The 25980-nt window shown below is 39.7% G+C and overlaps 1 protein-coding gene across 3 annotated transcripts; it reads right to left on the bottom strand.

The window, feature by feature from the left end:
- Positions 1-2134: 2134 nt before the first annotated feature.
- LOC131539515 (interferon-induced protein 44-like) lies at positions 2135-25531 on the bottom strand. 3 transcript variants are annotated; one of them, XM_058774145.1, is made up of 9 exons: positions 25510-25531; positions 25274-25304; positions 24855-24922; positions 21224-21257; positions 19108-19312; positions 18856-19002; positions 13998-14169; positions 3402-3502; positions 2135-2979 (listed from the first exon to the last, which is right to left on the bottom strand). In XM_058774145.1, exons 3-9 carry the CDS (start codon positions 24886-24888, stop codon positions 2794-2796), a joined length of 879 nt encoding a protein of 292 aa, XP_058630128.1. In that variant the 5' UTR covers positions 24889-24922; positions 25274-25304; positions 25510-25531; the 3' UTR covers positions 2135-2793. The 3 variants fall into 3 exon arrangements, with proteins under 3 accessions (XP_058630128.1, XP_058630127.1, XP_058630129.1); XM_058774144.1 differs by lacking the exons at positions 25274-25304; positions 25510-25531 and having other exon boundaries at positions 24855-24998; XM_058774146.1 differs by lacking the exons at positions 21224-21257; positions 25274-25304; positions 25510-25531 and having other exon boundaries at positions 24855-24983.
- Positions 25532-25980: the final 449 nt, after the last annotated feature.

Genomic DNA, 25980 nt, shown 5'->3' with positions numbered 1-25980 from the left:
ACCGATGAGCGGCGCCATGACGGATTCTAACTTCCATTTGGGTGCTGTCGTGTTCCGATCTCCATAGAAATCGATGTTAAAACGGGGGTTGGGGGGGTGGATCGCTGAATTGGAAATTTTTCAATATAACTAAGGGTGTATTCACACCAGGAAAGTCTGCTAGTTCACTTGCTTTGGTCCGGACCAAATACAATGTTGATTTTTTTTTTGTTTGGTGCGGTTCGCTTTCACACTGCCCTTTTTGCAAGTGAACCAGAAACTGTAAACAAAACCACACGTGTGCTAAGGTCATCCATTCATTGGTTCATCCATTCAACCATACCAGAGTTTGTTTGGAAGCGGACCGAGACCACCTCTTCAGCTGGGTCTCGGTACGCTTGTTTGGTCCGCACCCAAGTGCAATTGCTGTATTCACACCTGCCCAAAAGATCCGCACCAAAGGGGGAAACGAACTTGAGTTCGATTCAATTGAACCAAACAAGACAGGTGTGAATACACCCTAAATATAAAAATGTGAGTAGGGTTAAGCTGTGCTGTTGTTGGCTGCTACCGTAACGGCTATAAGCTAAGGAATTCCTTAAAAGTACTTGTTTTGTGTACCAGAAAATCTGTCCATATCTGGCGCTGTAAGTTAATACTGAGTGTGAAATAATAAAATGTTAAAATAATGTTTGCTCTTATCATTCTGTGGACAAAATCTCGTGAACTTCGCCCGGTCAGGAGCTGTATATGCACATGTGCGCTCTGTTTTCAATGCAACTAACCTCGCGTCACTTCATGTCATCTTCCCACTCATTAAACTATGACAGGTCCTTTACTGCAAAAAGACGGTCACTGTGACACTCTAAAGTGATGAAACTATGGAGCCACATGCTTTTTAAAACCATTTTCATAGGTTTCACGTTATATTATCGACTCGGAAAATATGTAACTAGAAACCAGAGACCGGAAATGTAAAGCACCGTTCCAGTCGGGCGAGACTTCCGTGTTCAGAAAAAGGTCTATATATACACTATATTGCCAAAAGTATTGAGTCACATACTTCTAATGAACAGGTTTGACTACTTTAGTGATTTCCATGAGTACAAACCTTAATGTTTAAGCATATAATGATATTCTAAGGAATTGTGTGCTTCTATTTTAAAGCAACAGTTTGGACAGGACCCTTTTCTATTCTAACATGACAATGCCTCTGTGTATAAGGCAAGGTTAAAAAAAGAAATGTTTAATTTAGTCAGTGTGGAAGAACAGTCTGCAGAAAGCCAAGTCTTAATCCAAGCTGAACACCTCTGGTGTGACTTTAAATGCAGATCTTGAGCCAAAACTCTTTACCAAACACCAATGACTTGTACATACACTATATGGACAAACATATTGGGACACCCCCTTCTTTAGAACAGAAAAAAGGCACTTCCAAAACTGTGGCAACAAAGATGGAAACATAATTCATGTATATTCAATTGTATACCAAAGTATGTTTGGTATACTTTGGTTAAGAGTTTTTGGCTCAAGATCTGCATTTGAAGTCACACCAGAGGTGTTCAGCTTGGATTAGGACTTGGCTTTCTGCAGACCAGTCAAGTTCTTCCACACTGACTCAATCAAACATTTCTTTTTGAACCTTGCCTTATACACAGAGGCATTGTCATGTTAGAATAGAAAATGGTTCTGTCCAAACTGTTGCTTTAAAATTAGAAGCAAACAATTCCCTAGAATATCACTATATGCTTAAAAATTAAGATTTGTACTCATGGAAATGACTAAAGTAGTCAAACCTGTTCATTAGAAGGGGGTGACCCAATACTTTTGGCAATATAGTGTATATATATAGCCTAGCCTATATATAAAAGTAGCCTATAAAGTATAAAACTATAAAAATAGCCTATAAAAGTCACCAGCTGCTATTAGTGTATATATACACTAATAGCAGCTGGTGACTTTTCAGACCACACTGGAGAACCAGGCCTAAGACAATTCAGTAAAGAATTACAGCTACCGATGCCTAAGAGAGTCCCACCCTATGAACATTATCACTTGGGATTAAGATCTCTAATGTTCGACTAACCTGCTGCACGGCAATAACCAGAGCGACTCCAGACAATGCATTTGAATATGCTTTAATCACGTCCGGGAGGATCTCATTCCAATCACCCCAACCAAAAGAGTACAAGAGTTTATATAGCAAAGGTGCATAGTAAAAGTAACATTATGTCACATTACTTCATTCTCCTTTTAATATGATTGGTTCATTTATATGTCAAATCAGCATCCCGCCTCTGTTACTGATTACTTCATCTTGTTCCCCAAATCACAAGATCATATGGTTATTATTATTTTCAGATAGACATCTAGCCATCTCGTCTTTGTCTATATGGGTTCGCTATTGCAACACTATTCAAGATTACAACATTTCTGTTCCCTAATACGCACTTAAAGGTTAGGCCTGCAGGAAAAATGGAATTGTTAGTCATCATTTATAATTAAATGATTTTAAGATTAATTTGAAAATGATTCAATTAAAAATTTCCTACACAACATCCAAGAACAAATACAAGATATTTTGCATTTATATATTTATATATACACATCACATCTCAATATTCAAGCAACAACCAATGTCCCTACCCTACGTTTTTCAATAATCTGTTACATGATTACTTTTTTTTTTCTTTTGCTACTTTCATTTCTTTGTGACTTTTAGAAATGTGTCCAGGCCTGATTTAACCAAATATGCAAGAATGAGGCAGCTAAAGAATGAAGCAACTAAAGCCCCTCTAAAATCTTTATTGTGCTTCATTCAGAATTTGTATTTTCATTGAACTTCATTCTCAATGCATCATTTGCCAAGTGCAGAATTTGAGTAATTGCCCTCAGAATCAGTACATCAATGTCGTTTTGTGTATCAATTTTGTCATGGTAGTTCTTCAAAGGTAAGGCGTAGCTCATTGAGATACCTGTAAGTTCAGAGCACTCCTTCAGCTGGAGAATAAGAAAGCAGTTGTAATCAGTTGACATGCTAGGCAAACCTTTAAACCTGTGCAATAAAGTCAAACTATGTAATTATTAGGAATGTGACCATTATCTCATGAGACAATATTTTAATGCTATTTTTTGTATTTATCTTTTTATCTTCGATCACAAAATATATGACCGGAAAAATAGTCTTTTATTTGACTGAAATCACAAAATGCATTTTGAAATGTTTTAACTAATCATCTTTAATGAGCATCAATTCAGTTCTACTTATCATAAGCAGTAAAAGACAGAACAATATCCAATCACTATAAAAGAATTTGCCACAAACTCAACTGACTGTCTTCTCTCCTATATGATTTCATATGAGTCCTTTATATTACCTTGATTACTCAACATATGTATATGATAATATGACTTCATATTACCTTCTCTTTTATCTTCTTGCTAGTGTAGATTTTTCTTAAGTCTTTTTGTACCAGTGGACATGCTTCATCCGGCCTTGTCATGATGATTACCTGAGGAATTTCTGTTGAATATGACCATGAATACAGATGTTTATTGATTGCGTGATGTAGCTGAGGTCAGATTGTATGAATATTACTAATGTCAATAGGTACATTAGTATGCCATTGAAACATGACTTTGTTCAATGAAATTTTTACTGTTTGTAACAATGCATATTCAGACAAAGATTTAAGTTATTATGAACCTTGTGACAAAGTCATTAAAGGAGACCTATTATGCCCCTTTTTACAATATGTAATACAAGTCTCAAATGTCCCCAGAATGTCTCTGTGAAGTTTCCCCACAGATAATAAAAATACCCACAGATAATTTATTATATAATTTTGAAAATGCCCATTTTGAGATGAAGCAGAAACGTGCTGTTTTCATGCATGTCTGCGGCAAATGAGCTGCTGCTCACTGCCCCCTTTTCCAGAATAGGACTGTGCCTTTACAGCTTTTTCCTCAGATACTCTGCTAAAAAACATCTGTTTGGTTTTGATTATCATGTCTATCTCTCTGTAATCATGCGTTTTAAACCATATTAGTTTACAGGGGTCATGACATGGATTTCTATGTTATTGTAATATGTTCCTTGAGGGTTACTTATAATATTAAAGTTTTTTGAAAAAAAAAAAAAGAATAAAATAAAAAAGAATAAAAAAAAAAAAATGTGGAAAAATTATTATTTTCAACCCTCATTCTAACCCTCTGTATAAAACTACCTGTTTTAAGGGGCGGGTCCTTTAAGGCTTGTCAGGAATCACATAAAAACCAAACGCGTCAAAGCAATCGTTCTTTACATTTGTCCTGATGACAGACACAAGCATGTGGATTGTGTCAGAAAGCGAACACGTAACATCTGTATACTGTATCCAGTGTAGACAAGATAGTGACAGCGATTGTAATTTCTATTTGCTTTTGACACAACGTGACACTCGCATTGAGTGTAATGAAGTGTCAGCTGTTAAGCAAGTGAATGCTAGTGGGCGGGGCCTGTAGTGAGAAGATGACTTTGTCCATGCATTGCTCTGAAGGCAGTGTTTATGCAAATGTTTGTGCCTAGGTGATGTTATCTTGCACCTCAGATCCAAAACAAGCTGTTTTTGGAGCTTGATTAAATAAATGCTTTGTTTATAATGAGGAGGATGTTTTAAGCTACAAAACTTGCAGGAAGTTTTAATGGTACAAAGACCTCTTATATGCCAAAAGACATAGGCAAATTTGATTTCTCATGTCATGACCCCTTTAAACTTCTAATATAGGGTTTTCTGAGCGCACACATCCGAAGCATGGCATGTGAGTACTAAGCAGGCCCGTAGCCAGCTATGAGCCCTGATAGCAACAGACTACGGGGCGGATCCGCCCTCAAGTCGGCAGCTCCGCTTAACTGTCAGACTCTGTTCGGTCATTCGCCCAGAATATTTACTTAAATTTGTTTCTAGAATATTATTTCAAGTCTATTTTTGCTTGTATTTCATCAGATATATTCCCCATCTCTCCTCGTAATGTTGTTTTAGTTCATATGAAATAAACTAGCGGACTCATTACGGACACTGGGCGGATTCGCGATCCGAACGCGCTTTTTTTTCGAACAGTCGCATCTCAGAAATCAAATCCAGTGTTGCCAGATTGGATGGATGATTTCCAGCCCAAAAGCTCACAAAAACCCACCCAAAACTTTAACTGTCAAAATAATGTGATACACAGCAAAAAATCCAGAGTGAAATTAACTCTTCTGAGAGTACATGTGAGACCACACTTAAGAGTGTGAAAGTGTTAAAATAAGAGTGTTAAATTAACACTGAAGCAGAGTTAAAGTTAATGAGATAATTAAGTGATTAACTGTAGTGAGGATTAGCCATTATTGAAGACACCTGATGTTAACGAGCAGAATCACCAAAGATGAAAATCACAATTTTTATGTCACCATTATAGTGGTCAGCGTTTGCTTTAGTTGGGCTCTTGACTTTTTAATACTACATTTTATTTGGTTGCTGTAACTGAATTACAGCAGATAGACAAGCAACGAGAAAAAGGAAAAAAAGTATATGTATACTACTTTTCCTAAATCTCTGAGCTAGATTTACATTGTTGGTTAGAGCAGTTCTGTGATTCATTAGCATAGGACTTCCAGCATGTTCAATACAATCCGAGGGATTTCTTAAAAGGTGTTTGTTCAAAAATCTTTGAAAAGAGTCTTTTATTTAGACACACAAACATCAAGAATCAACCTGTGAATCTCAACAACGGTGACAATCAAAAAAGCATGTTGCAGTGCATTCTGGGTGTCACCAATCAAAATTCATCCATGACTCCCATGATGCATTGCGGCATGAATAAATTATAAGCTGAATTGTTTTAGTAATTTCCTTTATTCTTACTATTTTATTTTTGTTTTTTATGTGACTTTTAGTAGCTTGTTTTCTGATGTTTAGAGTTGATCCGTTTTTCTGAATTTGCTGTTTGTCACTGTTGTTGAGATTCATACGCTGATTCTTGATGTCTGTGTGTGCCTAGAGAAAAGACTTCTCTTTTTTTAATTTTCAGAACAACTTTCAAGAAATTCTTTTAATAATTGGATACTGTAGAATCACAGGGCTGTTATGATCAACAAGGTAAATCTGACTTATTTACGTTTAGGCTCTAAATGAGTTTGGCGATTCAGATCAAATGATCGTTATGTAAAAGCATAACCAACATCACATGACCACTTTTTTCTCGTTGCTCGTCTGTCTGTTATAACTCAGCTACAGCAGCCAAACAAAATCTAACTTGTTACATTTCTAAATGCAAGGGTCAAGAGCCCAACTAAAGCAAACGCTGACCACTATAATGGTGACATGAAAATTGTGATTTTCATCTTTGGTGATTCTGCTCGTTAACATCAGGTGTCTTCAATAATGGTCAATCATCACTTAATTAATCACTTAATTATCTCATTAACTTTAACTCTGCTTCAGTGTTAATTTGTGGTCTCACATGTACTCCCAGGAGAGTTAATTTCACTGTGGATTTTTTGCTGTGGGAGTTGGATGAAATATTCTGAATGACATCAGTCCACAATCTCACTAGTGATGCAGCCTTATTCGGCTTTATTGCCAAATCGACTTTTTCATAATGTATTAATTTTGCGACATTTTTACTGATATTGAATTGTATTAAATCAACATCAAGCTGACACAACGTGAATAATGAAATTTTGTATGCTATAAAATTCCTTATAGCTGAATTGAGCTAATTCATTCGTAAAGATTAACTTTACCAAGTTATTTTTTAAATAAAGTTTTTCATTAAATAAAACAATGTTTTTGTACAATTTGTGGTTGCATTTTATTTGTTATTTATCTTCATGTAATACCTACTTTTTATAGAGCGTTTCATTGTTATTGGCCAAGAAAAGCTTAGGATTTTTCAAGTTTTAAACGATTTTCTGGTTTATTAATATTAATAAAGGGAGACATATGGAATATTTAAGCTTTTATAGAGCAATCTAGTCTACATAATGTTTGTCAGCTTTATTTTAGTTATTTTCATAGCTAGTTTTGGCCAGATTACCCTTTTTAAATAAGGTATAAACCCACTTAACGGATCCAGTTCGGATCTGGGCCGGATGAGCTAATTCTTGAACGGGTTCGGATCGGATCCGCCCGGATGAACCGCTTTATTAGCAGATACGGATAGGCGCTGTGCAAGTGGACTCCGTTACGGACCCGTTTTGCGGATCAGGGGCCGGTTGCACCAGCTGAACGTAAATTACAACCTAGCCTAGTTTTGACGTAAATGGGCACTAAGTTACAACTTACGCACTACTAAATATTTTTTCGTTGCACCATTACACTTAGTTGAAGTGTAACTCTAGGTATAAACTAAATATTTACGGACGCGTCTGGTCAGGAGTAACAGTTGGAATAAAATAGCAGACTGAGTGAACCGCATCAATATGCTCTTCTTTTACCTGACAACCTCCAATCCTTTAGGCATATATGATGCTGCTGACATTTACACTCACGTACATATTAAGAGAGAGAACATGTGAATAAAAGTACTTTGTTTCTTTTTTAGCCTGTCTTCAACACCCCATCTACAGCGCGCCTCTGTGCACTTCGGTCCGTGTTTGCGCATGTCAGATGAAATAATAAATAAATGGCATTTCTTATGTTTTTTTTTTCTTTCAGTATTTATTGATCCTTATTTATTTCCATTACAGTTTCTGAATGTTATTTACATATAAAAATAGCTTACATATAGACTAATGTTATTAATGTATCGTTTTTAATGGAAACTTGTTTTTACCGTTAGTATACGTGAGGCAAAAGAAGTTAGAATGAAGGATGAATTAAAATTAATAACATTTAAACAAGTTCTGCTGGCGTATTTGAAGGTTTCTATTGGATGATTTAGGGTAAACGTCATTTTATGCGACTACACATTACTTTACGGAGAGTTTAAGAACTACTAGCTACGTCCTGCTTAACGAACAACTGGTGCAACCGAAGTAAGTACAAATTTAGTTACAAACTAGCAAGTAGTTACTAGCCTCTAGTGTGGACTTAACATTCTAATTTAAGTAAGAACTTACGAATGGCTGGTGCAACCCTACCCTGTTCCGGATCTTGTGGTACCTCTGGGGCGGATCCGCTCCGGAGTCATTTTGCTATCAGGGAGGTCACCGAGGTCCGGACCTCGGTAGATTTTTCATGTTCAAAAATAAAATTTGTTCTCTGAATGACTAATTTGCTGTTAAACTCCTAATATGAATGCCTGCATGACATGTATAATTCAGTTTAGACAGTTTGCAAGAATGTTTAGCGTCCGTGGTATGAACATGATCGCTGCGAGATGCTGCCGGAGTGAATTAACGAAGCTTGAGAGAGTTGCGAGTGAGTGTGTGTGCAGCCTCTGTCCAGCTATTATAAGCGCTTTTGGACTTGTCTTTTTCACTTAATTTGACACTTTAGAAAGTTAATAAAGTAGGACGTTGCAGTTTAGGGGAAGCGATATCTTTATCTTATCTTAATTGTAAAAGATTTTAAATAATTTAGGTTAATTTTTATATATATTTTTCAGTTTTTGTTCGTTTTAATAGCAATATCTGGCAACACTGATCGCTGACACTTGAATTGACAGTAATCAAAAAAGCCCATTGACAGGTTATTGAGGTCGGTAAGGCAAACGCAAAAAAAATATCATTATATTATCTTTCAGAAAAGTTATCAATGTTGTCAAAAACAGTAGTATTTAACACTAGTACATAGATCTGTAGAACAAGTACACAACAAAAAATCCAGAGTGAAATTAACTCTCCTGGGAGTACATGTGAGACCACACTCGAGAGTGTGAAAGTGTTAAAATAAGTGTTAAATTAACACTGAAGCAGAGTTAAAGTTAATGAGATAATTAAGTGATTAATTAAGTGATGATTGACCATTATTGAAGACACCTGATGTTAACGAGCAGAATCACCAAAGATGAAAATCACAATTTTCATGTCACCATTATAGTGGTCAGCGTTTGCTTTAGTTGGGCTCTTGACCCTTGCATTTAGAAATGTAACAAGTTAGATTTTGTTTGGCTGCTGTAGCTGAGTTATAACAGACAGACGAGCAACGAGAAAAAGTGGTCATGTGATGTTGGTTATGTTTTACATAATCATTTGATCTGAATCACCAAACTCATTTAGAGCCTGAACCTAAAAAGTCAGATTTACCTTGTTGATCTTAACAGCCCTGTGACTCTACAGTATCCAATTATTAAAAGAATTTCTTGAAAGTTGTTCTGAAAATTAAAAAGAGAAGTCTTTTCTCTAGGCACACACAGACATCAAGAATCAGCGTATGAATCTCAACAACAGTGACAAACAGCATATTCAGAAAAACGGATCAACTCTAAACATTAGAAAACAAGCTACTAAAAGTCACATAAAAACAAAAATAAAATAGTAAGAATAAAGGAAATTACTAAGACAATTCAGCTTATAATTTATTCATGCCGCAATGCATCATGGCAGTCATGGATGAATTTTGATTGGTGACACCCAGAATGCACTGCAACATGCTTTTTGATTGTCACCGTTGTTGAGATTCACAGGTTGATTCTTGATGTTTGTGTGTCTAAATAAAAGACTCTTTTCAAAGATTTTTGGACAAACACCTTTTAAGAAATCCCTCGGATTGTATTGAACATGCTGGAAGTCCTATGCTAATGAATCACAGAATCACAGGTGGGGGTGTGGCCTTAACCAGCTTGTGCTACCATGTGCTAATGTTGATAGTGGATGTATCGCAATGGCTCATAGACACCCAGTCATTCAAGCTTTTCAGTTTGACCCAGAATCTGATCCGGATGGAGAAGCACCGGATGAAGAAGTTGCAACTCAGCGGCTACAGCAGGACGTCTCCGAATGGTTAGTTTAAAATATTGTGTCTGGATACGGTACTTTAGTTGGTTTGTTTATGTATGCTGTTTCAGTTATTATCATGTAGCTAATGCTAGCCATAGGCTCGGATGAAGGAACTAAAAAAATACTTCGGTGTTCATTTGTACATCCAAACACTGAGCAACTATCATGCTTCGCTCGTTTGCAAGTCATGATGTCTCTCGAGGAAAAAAAAATATTGCGCTCGCACGGTAGTAGCTCATTTTCTCATGGGCGGGCAAAGCAGAGAAGCGGGAGGTAACCTTTCCCCGTATGACGACATAAAGGGAAGATTCCAGATTGGTCCATCTGAGCTTTCATTTTCTCAAAGGAGAAGCAGGAGACCCAGGGCTCGGTTTACACCTATCGCCAAATCTAGCCACTGGGGGACCATAGGCAGGCTAGGGGAACTCATATCAATGTTAAAAAACCTCATAAAGTGAAATTTTCATGCCATGGGACCTTTAATAAAAACTATAACAGTAATATGTATTGTTGCATGAATAATAAACAGCTGATAAAATTATCCACCCCTAACGATAGTAAAGTATTAACAAATTTTGATGCAATATAGGGTATGATTTAAACATCATCATCCCTCCAAAACAGAGAAAACATCTTTCACAAACATCTACATGTCTGTCTCTTTTAAAGTGTTTATAGTGTATATAATGAGTTGTACTTGTAGGGGTTATTACAGCACAATTCTTTAACACCCCCCCCCACCCCCGGACCTCACTAATTTTCAAAGCCTGGCTACGGCCATGGTACTAAGTTCTCTTTTATGTATTATTGTTTAAACTGTCAAATACACACAAGTTTATGTTAAAAACACAGGAGTTACAAATAACAGTCGGTTATGTCTGTGAAGGTAAAATAATATATCAGGTATATCATGTAATATACAGTGAGTAAATAAATCAATAAATCCACTGCTCTCTTGTCTCCTCTGAGGCTGGGACTCTAAACAGTGCTCTGTGCTCATCTGTGCAGCCAAAGACAGAGCAGTTAGCATGCTTTGCTTGAACTTTTGCCATGGTGTTAGAACTGGTACACTGTTGTCCTTGCAAAAACAAAATGACGGTGCCGTGGGTGGGAACACACAGATTAAGGGGCGGTAATATTAGGCTTGTTTGAGATGAGCAAAAATCTGCGCAGAACCGATCACCGGTGATCACTGCAAGATGCATGCCGGTTAGAAAAGTGTCCGAGTTACGTCCGCCTTGCTGTGATGTCATGCTGACGTGTGCCAAAACTCTGTGCGAGGCGGCTGTGTCGGATTGTGCAGTTGGGCACTTGCTCTCCACTGACTGCGCTGATTAAAAGCATGATGGGAAACGACTGACTGACGACACAGCTTAATGTTCACTGTAGAGGTCTTTTCGGGTCCTAAAATCCGACCCGAATCACTTCTTACCTGAATCCGACGTGCATAAATAATTTTTTTAAAAGATAAACCCGACCCGAGACAGACCCGAAGAAATTAGACCTGAATCCGACCCGACCCGACTGCATTTATTTTCGAACCCAACTGAACGTAAACGCCATTGACGTGTGCACAGCCCGCAGCCCTGCATCGGTCTGGAAAAATCCCGGGGTCCTGCTGACTGATTTGGCCGCTGCTCCATTACTTACATTCAGTTTATTTACTTGTTTATTAGCCTATTACTTTATATTTTTGCCTGCCTGATGGATAAATGTTATTTCTGAGTTTGGCTTTCAATTGTAACCAGTGGATTTAAAATATAAACGTGATAGTTTCATACAAATTAAATCGATAGGTCAATAAATCATGAATTTGCTGGTTTTGTCTACAATGTTATTTACCTAATCTCCGGTGAAGGGCTTCTGCACACAAAAAAGAAAAGCCTTGCATTGACACGCAGTGTAATGAAGTGAGTGGATTTTCCTGATGGATCCCATATCTATAAGATGGATTTCTGAGGTTACAAACGTATGTTCCTTTTTTTACGTTCGTTTCTCAAAAATGAACTTAACATGAACGCTACGCATCCAGGAAAGCTTAAAAGAATTTGGGTTTAATCGGGTCCATTTGGGAAAAGCACATTTATTTTAATTACCCGAGACCCAATGCTGCTAATACCGAACCCGACCCGTGTCCGAGGCACTCATAGAAGTTTTGAACCCGAATCCGCTCAGGTCTCGGGTCGGACCTCGGGTTTTCGGATCCAAGTGGACCCGTGAAGACCTCTAGCTCATTAATACGCCTTTCGTATGGAATTAAATAGCAAGCACTTTGAGTGTCTTGTTGATCATATTTATTTTCATATAAAGCAGCAGAAATTATATCGTGTTTATCAGCAGCACAGCGCATGAATGAAACTGACAGCATTACAACTAACCCCATTTTACAACACTCCCTGGTCTCCCCTATTTGATTATTTTTATCATTTATTATTATATCATTTAAGTATTTTCATTGTTTATTCATTTATTATGTTTATTCATTCATTTATTATGTTTCTATATTTCATATTTTATATTTCTTATTAATTTTCCCTTGCTTATGCATTTTCATTGTTGTTCAATCTCATGTTTGTGGGGTTTCATGAACTGATTTGTCTGTATGAGTAAGAGATAAGAGGGAATGTTTATGGAAACCCAAGGTTTATGGGATGTTGCTGTAAAGCAGTTTTGGTATAACAATACTTATTGAATTTGTGCTGGTCAGACGAAGTTTGAACATTGACACATACGCAACTAAGACTGTTCAATAAACTCTTGGTCAACTTCTTGACTGACAGAAGACTGTTAAACACTCATTTTGGGTATCAACAACTCTGCTGTCTAGTTGTTCTATTACTGGACAAACTGATATTTTCTGACAGGATCTGGCGTCCAGGGCTGGATCCTAATTATTATCTGGCGTGGCGTTGGTTCTCGTCATGTGACACTCATTGTTTGCTATAAGTAGCCCATTTGTTGCCATTGTCTCTTGTCGTGTATTGAATGTATTTACCCCTGCTGTTGGTGAGTTGTTTTGTCAAGCCATTGTCAAGTCAGGTCATGTCTTTGTTTATTGTTTGATCAAGTTTTGGATTTAATAAACTGCACTTGGGTTTTTCAACTCACCGCTCATACATTTTTATTTTTTATTTTTTTGGAACCTGTGATACTTTTTTCTTTGATTCTTTGCGATTGAGGTGTTGTTTGTTGTTGTGAGCGATTGAGGTGTTTTGTCGTTGGATGTAATAATGAACATAGCAGTTGTCATTTACTCCCGACGTCTGAGCCACTGTAGACGCAGTGGATTAGCTTTGTTTTTGAAGGGAATGTGCCTCCGTTCTACCTAAATGTGTCTATTTTCTCGCAAATCATTCATGATCCAGCTTCACTTACAGAAGAAGTGAGTATAAGGTTTTTTTTTATGAATCTTTGCAAATCGCCTTTCCTAATAACGTGCTAGTTAGCAAGTTCCGCTGCTAAATGCGGCTAAAGTAAACAGTCTCTCAGAGAACTGCTGATCACCCCAAGGTTAGCAGAGCTCATTAGTATTTAAAGCGGCATGCAACAAAACGGCATGCTCTGAAAAGCATTGAGAAATTTTAACCAAAGTATGTTACAGACTTTTCATTAAGACCCTAAAGAATCATATCAACTTGTGGAAAATGGGCATCCGATGACCCCTTTAAAGTTAAAAGTTACACACTTTTTGTGCGTGCGCTGTACAGGGTATAAAGAATGTTTTTGCTCAGGCGCCTGAAATGTCCGCCCAATAGAGAAAAGTTTTGCTCAGCAAGAAAAAAATCAATCAACGTTGTCAGCTTGCTCTCCTGGCGCGCGTTCTGTTTCACAGTGAAAAACAAAGTATAGAAAAGAATATGGGTGATGTTCTCTGCTTTCATGGCATGTTTGTGGCTGCCAAGTTTCAGCTATAGAAGCACGCAACATCCGGTAGGTGAGGCTTGCTCACTCTCATTGGCTATCACGGGTATCATGTCAGAGGCAGCCCGATCAAGTCGTAAATATCAAACATGTTTGATACTTACAATTTGAGTTTGGGGGCGCTCCGTCTCGATTGGGAGCAGTTAAATAATCATAATGACACCACACAATAGAGGATCGCTTGCGAACACACCTAGTTCATTGGCCTTATTCTTAATATATTTAATCTTTTTGAGGACATTATCAGTCATCATTGATATTTTGTCAGCTGCCATGATGTAGACAAGACAGTATGTCTTATCCTGAGGGCTTGGATCACTTCTGTAGCCCACATCTTGAGGAACAATAGTACATGTTTGGTTGAACTGAATAAAAAAGAGAATGTTAAAAAAGGATGAATGAGAGAGATGATGAGGGTAATCTTGTCATATGTGTGATTCACATAAATTAAGAACATTTTGGTTATGTATGTAACCCTCGTTCCCTGAAGGAGGCGTCACATCGATGACTGACGAAATTGGGGATCTCGCTAGAGAGACCAATCTACTTCGAGTGTAAACTAAATGAGCCAATGCACATTGGCATGCGATGATTGCATCCAGCTGCCGCTCATCGCAGCGTGAATGTAAATAGGCAGCAGCTGCAATGCATACTCAGGTTTTTTGCTGAGGAGCCGACCCGGGGACCCAGCCGCTCAGCGGTGGTACAGCGGCTGTGGCGAGGGGACGTGACGTCTCCGTTCCCTCCTTCAGGGAATGAGGGTTACATACATAACCGAGACGTTGCATTTCAATCAGTCACTCTTGACAACACATCGATGACCAACGAAATTGGGAAAGCGCCACGGATGCAGTGTCCTGTGTGAGCCTCCTGCGCCCCTTTGGGTATAGTTACGGCTCACAGCAGTGAGATTGGATGACACTGTGAAAACATGCCCATTCTACTTGGAACAGGAACGTTGTTGAAGCCTCATCCTTCCTGAAGGAGGTTTCGGGAAGCACTTACACATATGGATAACCGTTTAGGTACGTATGGAAGATTTAGAGGTGATTGTAATCCTCTTGAGGAATGGCAGAGAAGTCTGTGGGGCAAACACCGGCTTTAAGCTATAGCATGGAGAATACACATATGGGATCCACTTAGGTAGCTACATATAGCACCCAGCCCTCTACCGGTTCTCACGGATTCATCGAGTGAGTGCCTGGTACCTGGTGCTACATCTGGGTACCGAGGGTGATAAAGAAGCTCGACAGGGCCTACAATACGGACAATCTGGAGCCGACACTAAGCCGGGGCCTCTCGGTGCTTCTACTCATTTTAGGTGAGAACACAAGGAGGATACCGGCTCAACACGAAGGCTATAGAATCTAGCGAACAAGTTCAGGGTTGCCCAGTTTGCAGCTCTACAAGTATCTGTCAGCGAGGCGCCACAAGTCAGTGCCCAGGAGGATACAACACTTCTAGTAGAGTGAGCTCGCAACCTGAGCGGGCAGGGCACACCCTGTGCCTGATAAGCCAGGGTGATGGCATCCACTATTCAGTGGGCCATCCTCTGCTTGGAGATGGCATTCCTCTTCTGCTGGACTCCATAACAGACAAAGAGCTATTCTGAGGTCCTGAAGCTTTGTGTCGGGTCCACGTACCATTTTAAGGCGCAGATGGGACAGAGCAAAGCTAAGACTGGATCTGCCTCCTCCGAGAGGCAGCTCTTTCAGGTTCACTACCTGATCCCTGAAGGTAGGAACCTTGGGCACTTAGTTGGGCCAGGGACTCTAGGCATAATTTGTTGACTGCGTGCAGGTCCCCTACCTTCTTGATGGAGGCCAATGCAACCAGGAGCGAGCAGGGTTTTCAAACTTCAGCTCGACTGACTGCAAAAGCTCAAATGGGCCCTGCTGTAGTGCTCTGAGCACTAGAGACAGGTCCCAAGAGGGTATAGAGGAAGGCCGCGGAGAATTTAGCTTTCTTGCTCCCCTAAGGAACCTGATGACCAGGTCACGCTTCCCTAATGACTTCCTTTCCACGGTGTCGTGATAAGCAGAAATATCAGCGATTTAGACTTTAAGGGTGAAGAGAGACAACCCTCCAATCCTTTCTGCAGAAAGGAAAGCACAGCTCTGATTGGGCATCTCCGGGAGTCTTCTCGGTGAGAAGAACACCACTCAACGAACAGGTTCCACTTCAAGGCGTAAGTGTGTCTTGTAGATGGTGCTCGTGCCGAAGTGATAGTGTCTGCTACCTCCTGGGGTAGGTCACCTAGAACCTGCGCGTCCAATCCAAGAACCAGACATGAAGTTTCCAGAGGTCCAGACGCAGGTGCCACAGGGTGCCCCGTCTCTGAGTCAGTACATCCTTCCTCAGAGGAATCTGCCAGGGGGTGCTGTCACAAGGAGCATCAGTTCCGGGAACCAGGTCCGGTTGGGCCAGTATGGCGCAACAAGCAAGACCTGCTCCTCGTCCTACCTGACTTTGCAGAGTGTCTGTGCGAGAAGGCTCACTGGGGGGAACATATTTGCGCAGGACCCTCGGCCAGCTGTGTGCCAGTGCATCCGTGCTGAGTGTTCCCTCGGTCAGGGAGTAGAACAGCTGGCAGTGGGACATTTATGGAGAGGCAAACAGGTCTACGTGGGCCACTCCGAAACGTCTCCAAATCAGCTGAATCGTCTGTGGATGGAGTCTCCATTCTCCTTGGAGCGCAGCTCGTCGGGCGCGCGTGTGAATGGCACAAAGCAACCTGAGAATCTTCCGACTCCAAAGGAAGAGGTGGTGGGCGAGTTACAACGGAAGCACAGACCACCTTGTCGGTTGATGCATGCAACGGTCGCAGTGTTGTCCATACGGACCAGCACGTGCTTGCTTCGTAAGCACCCTTTGAGACAGTTCAAGGCAAGGTGAACTGCTAACAACTGATTGCTGCTAACAAGGCAATTGATATGCCACTGTCCGTCCACACCCCCGACACTGCTTGCCCGTTGTACGTGGCACCCCAGCCAGTGTGTACCACAGCATGCCTGGAGATCTGCTCCAGGGGCACTCCTGCCCAAAGAAACGCAAAGTCTGACCACGGGGTGAAGGTTTGGTGGCAGGCCGGTGTGACTTGGACCCAGTGAGTGCTGCATTACCACGCCCACCTCAGGATTCGGCCATGAAGCCAGTGCTGAAGCGGTCTCATATGAAGTAGCCCCAGCTGTGTAACTGCCGCTGCAGCTGCCATATGCCCCAGGAGCCTCTGAAATTGCTTCAGTGGGAGCAATGTCTGAACGCGTACCGCAAAAATGGTCTATGGCGCGGAAGGATCGACACATAAAAGAACACGTCCTTCAGGTCGATCGCTGCAAACCAATCTCGGGGACGGATGCATCCGAAGATGTGTTTCTGGCTCAACATCTTGAGCGATAGCCGATGAAGGACCCAGTTCAAGACACGCGTGTCTAAGATTGGTCATAACCCCCCGCCTTTCTTGGGTACAATGAAGTAGGGGCTGTAAAACCCCATCGTCATATCGGCTGGAGGGACCGGCTCTGTCGCGTCCTTCACCAGCAGGACTGCGATCTCCACATGCAAGACATGGGCATCGGCTTCCTTCACTGATGTGAAGTGAATGTTTATGAACTTGGGAGAACGCCGGGAGAACCAATTTGCATAGCAGAGTCTGATGGTCAGCGAGACGGGCTTGGTAGTGCTAGCCAGGCTCCCAGATACAGTGCAAGTGGGACCAGCGGAACCACTAACGTACCCGCAGTGGGGCAATGAGGTGGAATGCATGGACCCCGTTCAGGCGGCTTGTGGGTGGACCGAAGCGGGGTCTGAGTGTGTGGTGTAACACTTACCTAGTTCCACAGTTGGGCAGAGGGTTCGTGAGTAGGGCCTTTGCTGATGCTCTCGAACCACCCGCTGCTGCCTGCTAGCAACAGAGTGGCCTGGGTTTGGTCTGTTTGCGACTCTCCGTGCCCTCTTGGGACCCAAAGATAGAGAAAACTGCTCTTTTGTAAAAACAATATAAAACAAAAGGTTCTCCACCCAGCCTTGGTGCATTCACCATCTCCCGTAGAGCTGTTCCCTCCATCTCTGGGTCGCCCGTCTCAGGGCCTCTTGCTCTTCCACGTATCGCCATGTTGCAGGAGGCCACCCTCGGCGACGAGCAACGAGCAGGCTGGGGTGCTGTGGCTGGCAAAGTTCTCAACTGCATAGGTCGGTCTGGGACATGGGCTTGTTGAGGAACCGAACTTTGTCGGCGTCCCTCATGTCTGCCAGACACAGCCAGAGATGGTGCTCCTGGACCACAAACGTGGACATCGCACGACTCAGAGAACTCATGGTGACCTTCATCGCTCAGAGTGCGAGATCAGTTGCAGTTTGGAGCTCTTTCAGAGATCGTGACCACCCTCGTGGAGGTCTTTCAGTGCCTTGGCCTGATGGACCTGCAGTAACATCATATCAAGGCGGAAGCAGCTTCTCCACAGGCTGCATAAGTACCGCCGGTCAGGCCTGGGAGGGGAGGCACGGTTTGTCCTGCCAAGTGGAAGCGGTATTAGGACACAACTGCATTGCAACCGACTGCCCCACCGGGGTGATCTCCGTATACCCTCTGCACCACCGTCGAGAGTGGTGAGGAAGGAGGAGCTAGCAGGTCAGTTTCTGGCAGTAAAAGGTGCCATCCAAGACCTGGTAAACTCCTCATGCTCCTCTGGGAAGAATGGCACTGGGCCACCCCAAGAAACCAGTCATCCAACCTCAAGGGCTCGGTACATAGTGGAGGTCTCCATTTGAGCCCTACCCACTTGGCGGCCCGGGAAAGCATCGCCGTCATCTCTGGATCCAATTTAGGCCTTGCCAGATGCAATCATCACATGCATTGGCTTGTTTAGATTACAATCAAAGTAAATTTATCTCTCTAGCAAGATCCCAAATTTTGTCGGTAATCGACGTGATGTCGAGAGTGACCAACTGAAAGGGAACAGCAACTATGAAGGATATTTGGAATAACATGTAAAGACGTTTGAAAAACCAGTTAATGTATATATAAGTAAATGTTAAGGAATAGGTCTCACTTTGTATCTTTCCTTTATGTGGCCCTCCATGGCTTTGACAATGTCCTCTGTATGTACACCATGTAAATCTTCAGACTCTAAGCCCATGGTGTCAGTTAAGACAAACGGCAAAAAAGACTGTGCATTTCTTATGTAATAGGTTTTGAGCTGTAAGATAAAAAAGAATGAATGTGACAAGTAAACATACATAACCCAGAGATCATTTCTTTAGATTTAAACATTTAGAATGCTTAAATATGTTCATATACATACCCATTTTGTGAAGGTTGTGCTAATATCAGTTGTTTTGTTAACAAGGGCTTCATTTGTGATTCTTTTCTGGAAAACACTATTGACTGAGTTGATGAAGCTGGTTTTTCCTGCGCCAACTTCTCCAATTACCATGATCCTCACATGCTCAATATTTTGAACGCTCAACTTGAACTCTTTTATTTTTTTCTCCAAATCTTCTTGCAGTCTATTCAAAAACATAATAGTACATATAGTCAACTATAAGACCTGTGCGTCAGAATTAAATTCAGAATGCCTTAAACATTGTAATTCCTGAATTTTAATTGAGATAGCAAAAGGAGTGTCAGAGTTCTGTCACTTTGGTCTAGTTTTCTTGTGGTTTTGTGACAGAGCCCTGACGCTCCCATCATGCCTTGTTTTCATGTTGTCTGAGTGCTTTGTTTCTTGTTGGAGCATGGTGTTCAGATCCCGGCACTTATGTCGTGTTGAGTTTCAGTTTCGTGTGGGGTGTTAGACACTCACGCTCCATTTTCTGTCTTGTTGTGGGAGCATGCGGTCTCGAGTTCACTTGGGGCGTGCACTCTTCTGTCCATGTTTGTTGTGGTGTTTTGTGTAGCACGTGTTCAGCCACGTGCTTTCTTGTCGTGTTGTGTTGTTGCACGCAGTTCATGTTTTTATCGGCTGTGTGCATTCATGTTATGTCTTGTGCTGTGTATCACGCAGCTTGTGTTTTTCATTGGCTGTGTGCTTTTATGTTGTGGTTTCTTGTGTGAACACGTGGCTTATGAGTATTCTCAATAGCTGCGTGTTTGTGTCTTGTTTAGCACATGACTGGTGATTTGATTTGCTGGCCATGTGCTTGTGTTTTTGTTTTGTGTGAGCACATGGCTTTTGTCTTGTTTGTTTCCATGTTGCCATGTGCTCTCAGGTCTATTGTCTTGACCCCGCCCATCTTGTTACCTGATTATTGGTTCATTTGCCCCACCTGTCTTCCCTCGTTACCCTCCTCGTTTGGTCCCTATTTATTCTCCTTGTGTTTACGTGTTTATGCCAGTTCGTCATCAAATTTACCCTGGTTGTGCTGTGCCCTGCCCTGCTCCGCTCCTTACTTGCCAAGTCTAGTTGCCTGCCTGTTTTCCCTCTCGGGGTAGTTTTTGTTGTCGTTTTGTTTTTTACCATTAATAAAAGCCCATCATCTCCTGCAAATTGAGTCCTCACCTCATCCCTCTACCAAACTCTGAGAGTGTAGAATTTTAAATTCACTGAAGAATTCAAATGAAATGAAACAAAAAGAAATTAATAGAACTGGTTTATAATAATCAGTGTTCGAAATACTGCCAAGAGTAAATTAAGTTGTTCTATTGCCTTTAACGGAGTGTCTATTTACACTAAGTGCAAATAACCTGCCTTGTTGGCAGAGGTTATTTACACTAACTCTGCCCACCAACATGTGGTTGGGCTGGACAAAATTACAAAAAACGGCTGTCACAGGGTGCCGTAAGTGGACTAGTGTGGACTTTTTGATGCGATTGAGTTCGAATGCACCTTTTTGCCAAACTCGTTCATGTCTCTTTATACATCTCATATCACATCGGAAAGGCATTTATTTTCAATAAATTTGAAGGAAAATAATTGAAAAGTTGAAAATGAAGTATTGGACAGAGTTAGGTGTAGGTAGGGCTTTATTGCCCCAATAAGTCGGTCCTAATAATTTTTATAAAACTTATAATTTACACTTAATACATTATCATTTGCACACTGTTTTAAAATGTACTAGTGAGGTGCAGATATTTGCCACTATTTGTAATATATGAATAGCAGAAAATACTGCTATTTTTATATAAATAGCTATTTACACGTGCAAATAGACGCTGCCTTTAGTTATTTGTAATAAATTAGATTTACAGGGAGGACAAGCATTTCATTTTCCAGAACACCATTGACTCTTTTAATTCAGTACAGTACTTATCCTGTCACTCCAATGAAAATTCCCATTTAACATTTCTATTAAGGCCAATTCAGTTTAAATTAACTTGTGAATTAAACGAGCCAATTCTTAAATTCTGTCCAATCCAGCAATTTTTGGTATACACACATTTATATATTTCTTTGTTGGTGTAGATGTTTTTCCACTTACCCCCAGGGAGTGTCCCTCCATGGTTTGTTATATTCTGTAAGAAGAATGTGATTCATATATCACTATGATTATTAATGGAGGACAATAAAAGGGCAATAAGAAGTCTGTCATACCAAATAGAAGAGAGCAGTTTAGAGGAATGTATTAGCTTTCCCCCTATTGTATGTATGTATTTGTTTGTTTGTTTGTTCATGCACTATTTACTAGGTAAAGATCCGTAAATTACATTTTCACTGTTGTTTATTGCTGTTCTAGCTGATATTTTCCTTTTTTGCGATCTCTCTAATTTTAGAAAAAAATTTAACATTATTGTGTTGTTATACTGTATAACAAACACAACAGTATAACCGTGTAACAACAACACTGCCAAGCGAAAGTATAAACAAGACTTTATAGGCTGGTTTTGAAATTAAAGCTAAATTCAATATTACTCTATGTGACCTGCCGATTGAAAACGTTGACTTGGTTGTTGTTGTTGTTTAGTGAATAAATTGTGTCGGTGGATACGGTTACAAAATATTTTTACAAACTAATTCTGACACAAATTACAGTTGTTCTCGATTGCTAACACACTATAACTGATTCATTTGTGCCAATTTTCCAAACCATTCATATAGTTCTCAAAACAAAGACACGTTTCTCAAAACTTTTAACACATTGCACCTGTTTGCACACATGTTCCAATTTGCTCAGTGTTTTCTGCAAAACTCTACACAAAAACGCCATCATTTTGCACAGGTTTAACCATGTTCTCTTTCAGAAAACACAAACACACAGTATAATTAACTCAAACATCAAAAAATGAACTCAAACGGCGCACAATTATCCGTGTGTGAACATTACAGTTTTTTTCAACTGCTTACACACATTTTCAAAACTATGCCTCTCTTTTTCAAAACTTTACACACAAATCCACGAATTGCACACACAAAATGCAAAATGCCTCACATCTCTTGCAAAATGAAGCACTGCATTCAAAATATCACAAACATATCTCAAAATCAAACATTTGTCTTACATTGCAAACACTTTCGCCATAATACAATATTTTTGGATATATCATATACACACAGCTATTCAAAACCTAAAGCTCTCCTTTCATGAGCTCCTGCGTACATTTCTGTACAAGATTGAAAGTAATTGGCAGAGAGATTAAAAATTCCATGAAAAATTCATGGTAAACATGAACGCAAGATTGAAAACAAACTTTTTTTTTAACTGTAAGCATTCGTGGTTCTGAATACAGTATTACACAGTAAGAAGGAAAGGAAATACATTGTTTGCATCCAATGTTCAAAACCTAGTTTTTCTTCGTCACTTTGGTGCATTTCTCGAATTATCCTTACTGTAATACTGGCAGAGAAGTATGTGCATTTCTCAAAACAATTTGTGCAAATAGCACCACACAATGGATTACCTGCAAAAGCCTGTAACTTAAAAGTAAGTATTTGTCAATGAACATATTAGTGCCATCAGAACAAAAAGTCCTTATTTCATTGTTCACAAACAAGATAGTCAAAATGCTTAGTCATGTTGTCAAAATAACAGTGCACTCTGTTAGTGTTACCTGACGTAAACTATGGCAACAGTTTGGATGACAGTTACTGTATTGAAATGCAGAAGGCTGAGCTTCTTATGTATGCCATATATCCATTTCAAAAGTACAAATTTACACTACTGTATGTGTGATATTGATTGAAAGAGACTGGATCGAATTCACAGTTACACTTTTACTAGCGGTCTGACTTGCACAGAGAACTATATAATACATTTTGAGCAAAAAAAACATTAGCAACTGATAATGTAGGAAACCGCAGACAAATGTACATAATCAGTTGCATGAATGTCCCAAAGCAATCACAACTTGTTCAAAAGAATAAGAAACTGCTTTTATGATGTACACAAGTGACTAGATGATGTGGAGGTTGAACAAAGTAGTTTTGAGAATTTCATTTTTGATCTGAGAAATGCATCAAAGCGACGAAGCAAGAAAAACTGTATAATTTGACCTGTGGCCTATTTATAGGTCTCTTCTAAAGCCATGACTGGTTGGTGTTAAATAAAGCAATGAGTGTTTGTGCATGTGAGAAGTTAGTGTGAAGCACTAGTGTTTTCTGAAATTGAAAACTGAGTCAAATGCCGAGAATTAGTGTAAGGTTTTGCAGATTTGGTGTGTGCTTCTGGTGTTTGAGTGTCAGGTTTCAGAAATTGAGTGACAAGTAAAGATTTTGTGTGTAAGCAGTTTAAAAAAACTAAGTAGCAAAACTGATGACACAGGTCAGAATCTCAGAATGATATGAACAAGAGCACAGGTGATTATGTGTTTTGGAAAATGAATCTTGGTAGAGGGAGACAAAGAGGAATAGGAGGAGAAAAGAAAAATGAAGGGGATGAGGTCAAAGGTAATTTGTTCCTGATGAAATACAAAGCACTATAGTTGACCATGTTCTTCTGCATGGACTGGCCATGAGGGAAGTTGGCCTACAGGCTCATCTACAAGGTTTCAATACTACTGACACATACAATATAATTACAGTACATAGCAGCAGTACTTCAGATGAGACAACTTTCATTATTCTATGTACAGTACATATTGTAGCACATGTTGTACATCCTCAAACTCATTACTGTTGAATTGACTTGTAGCCAAGTAGTCCTTACATGTACTCTATTTTTGCAGAACTGAGAGTTGTCTGTCTAGGGGAGGTCTTTTTTCAGAAGACTAAGAAACTGCTATAACAAATAAGGATACTACCAATACTGTAATGCACTTTGGCTGAGGATGCTGAATGAATGAATTTATTTATTTACAGTAACTGACAGTATATTCCAGTGTGTGTTTACTGTATATTCAGTTGTTTGGTCTTTGAACTTTTCTCTTCTAGTGCTTTTCATCTACTGTAAGATCTCTTTACAGTCGTGTAATGAAAGTAAACTTTTCTTAAAGTTTATTTCTGAATTTTACTGTATCTGCACCCTTTTATTTATGCCATATACTGTAACAGTCATTGACTAACAAAAGGATTCCTGTTTTGAATTGATCTCACTAGTGTTCTCTAGACAGGAAAATAGTCTGTGTATTTGACAGGTTTGTATATCAACTGAGGCCAACTTGAGTCTGACAAAAGAGAACATGTTGTTGACTAAACTATTTGATTTTGACCTGGACGTTTGCACAAGTTGGTGTGTAGTTTTGAGATTGTGTTTATAGTTGTGAGAAAATGGTGAATTATTTCATGAATTGTGTGTTAGCAATCGAGAAAAACTGTAATAGGCTTTGACTCAAACACTGGGAAAGATGGAGAAACTAGGAGGCAGTCTAACCTAAAACCGTAACAATGTATGTGATGAAGTAGAAAGGTGTGATAGTCAAGAACTTGAAATCACTGTAGTCGTGCTATTCCAGTAATACGGTGGTGACACCTTCTACAAACATTTAATGCCACATTTGATTCAACACAGTATGTAAGTTATTCTTAAAGACATTTATGCATTTAAATGTGTTAGTGCCTGCTCCGCTTGAATGGGAGTGTTTCAAAATGATGAAAACAAATAAAATACAACAACAATGCAGAGTTGTTGTTCTAATATTTCATGGCTGTTGGACATATTCTTGCCTGGTCAAACTTACCCAATGTTGTTTCTTTTGATTGTGATCCTCCCATTGTTTATCTTCGTTTTTTATCTGTATGATAAAGCCTGTTATGTAAATTCAACAGACAGGCAATAACTATAAGGAGAATTGCTATGAATGTGTTCTTCTTTTGTTCTTCCGTGTCTTAGTGTGTCATCAGTAATAATCAGAGGGTGTGTTTATACCTTCGAGCATTCAAACTTTCATTTTCACTTTTAAACGTGTTAGTACATGGTAATGTCCTATTTACAAGGCACCAAAGGAGGTAACTGAGATGTTTTTTGTTTGTTTGTTTGTATTTGTTTTTTCAGAAATATTAAATAACCTGGAATAAACATATAAATGCTTAAACATTAAAACATTAATAACTTCTCTCAATCAAAAATGGCTAGAGAAACAAATGTCTTGATTCTCACCTAGGGACTCTATGGAAGCCTGTTTCCGCCACTGAATAAAAAATATAACAAGATATAAAGTCGCAATTGCGAGATATAAAGTCAGAATTGCGAGAAAAAAAGTCAGAATTGCGAGATATAAAGTCAGAATTGCGAGATATAAAGTCAGAATTCACATCTCTTCATTTGCGACACTTTCTGGCAAAGCACCATAGGAAACCACAAGATGCGATTCTTACAGAACACTAGTTCCTTACCTTTTTTATCGTAAACAGAGCTTTGTATGCCATTTTCCCAACGACAAGGTATGGTCATATTTACTCTTTGGCATGATAATCCATTTGTGTATGTTATCATAGAAGAATTTCGCAAGTATAAAATTGGAATGTTTGGTAACTAGCGCGTGTAGTTTAATCTTGGATGTTAAGTGTTGGTTTTATGAAAATATTATGTCGTTTACTATCATTGCATCAAAACTGAGTGAAATAAGGTTTGCATCAAGAGCTTGCTTTATTTGCTTCCATAGTTATGCACAGCACATATTAACCATTAAAATACATGTTGTTGGTTTTCTGGCTTACATTAGGGTGACCAAACGTCCTGTTTTCCCAGGACTGGTCCTGTTTTCACGTTCTGTCCTGGCCGTCCTGGCTGTTTTTTATAAAGTGATGAAAATGTCCTGGTTTTCATTATTTTTCATTGGGCCATTAAATTGACCGGCACTAGGG

Source organism: Onychostoma macrolepis, chromosome 04, assembly GCF_012432095.1.
Source record: "Onychostoma macrolepis isolate SWU-2019 chromosome 04, ASM1243209v1, whole genome shotgun sequence".
NCBI lineage: Eukaryota > Metazoa > Chordata > Actinopteri > Cypriniformes > Cyprinidae > Onychostoma > Onychostoma macrolepis.
The sequence above is the reverse complement of the archived record's forward strand: the minus strand, read 5'-3'. Positions and strand labels throughout refer to the sequence as shown.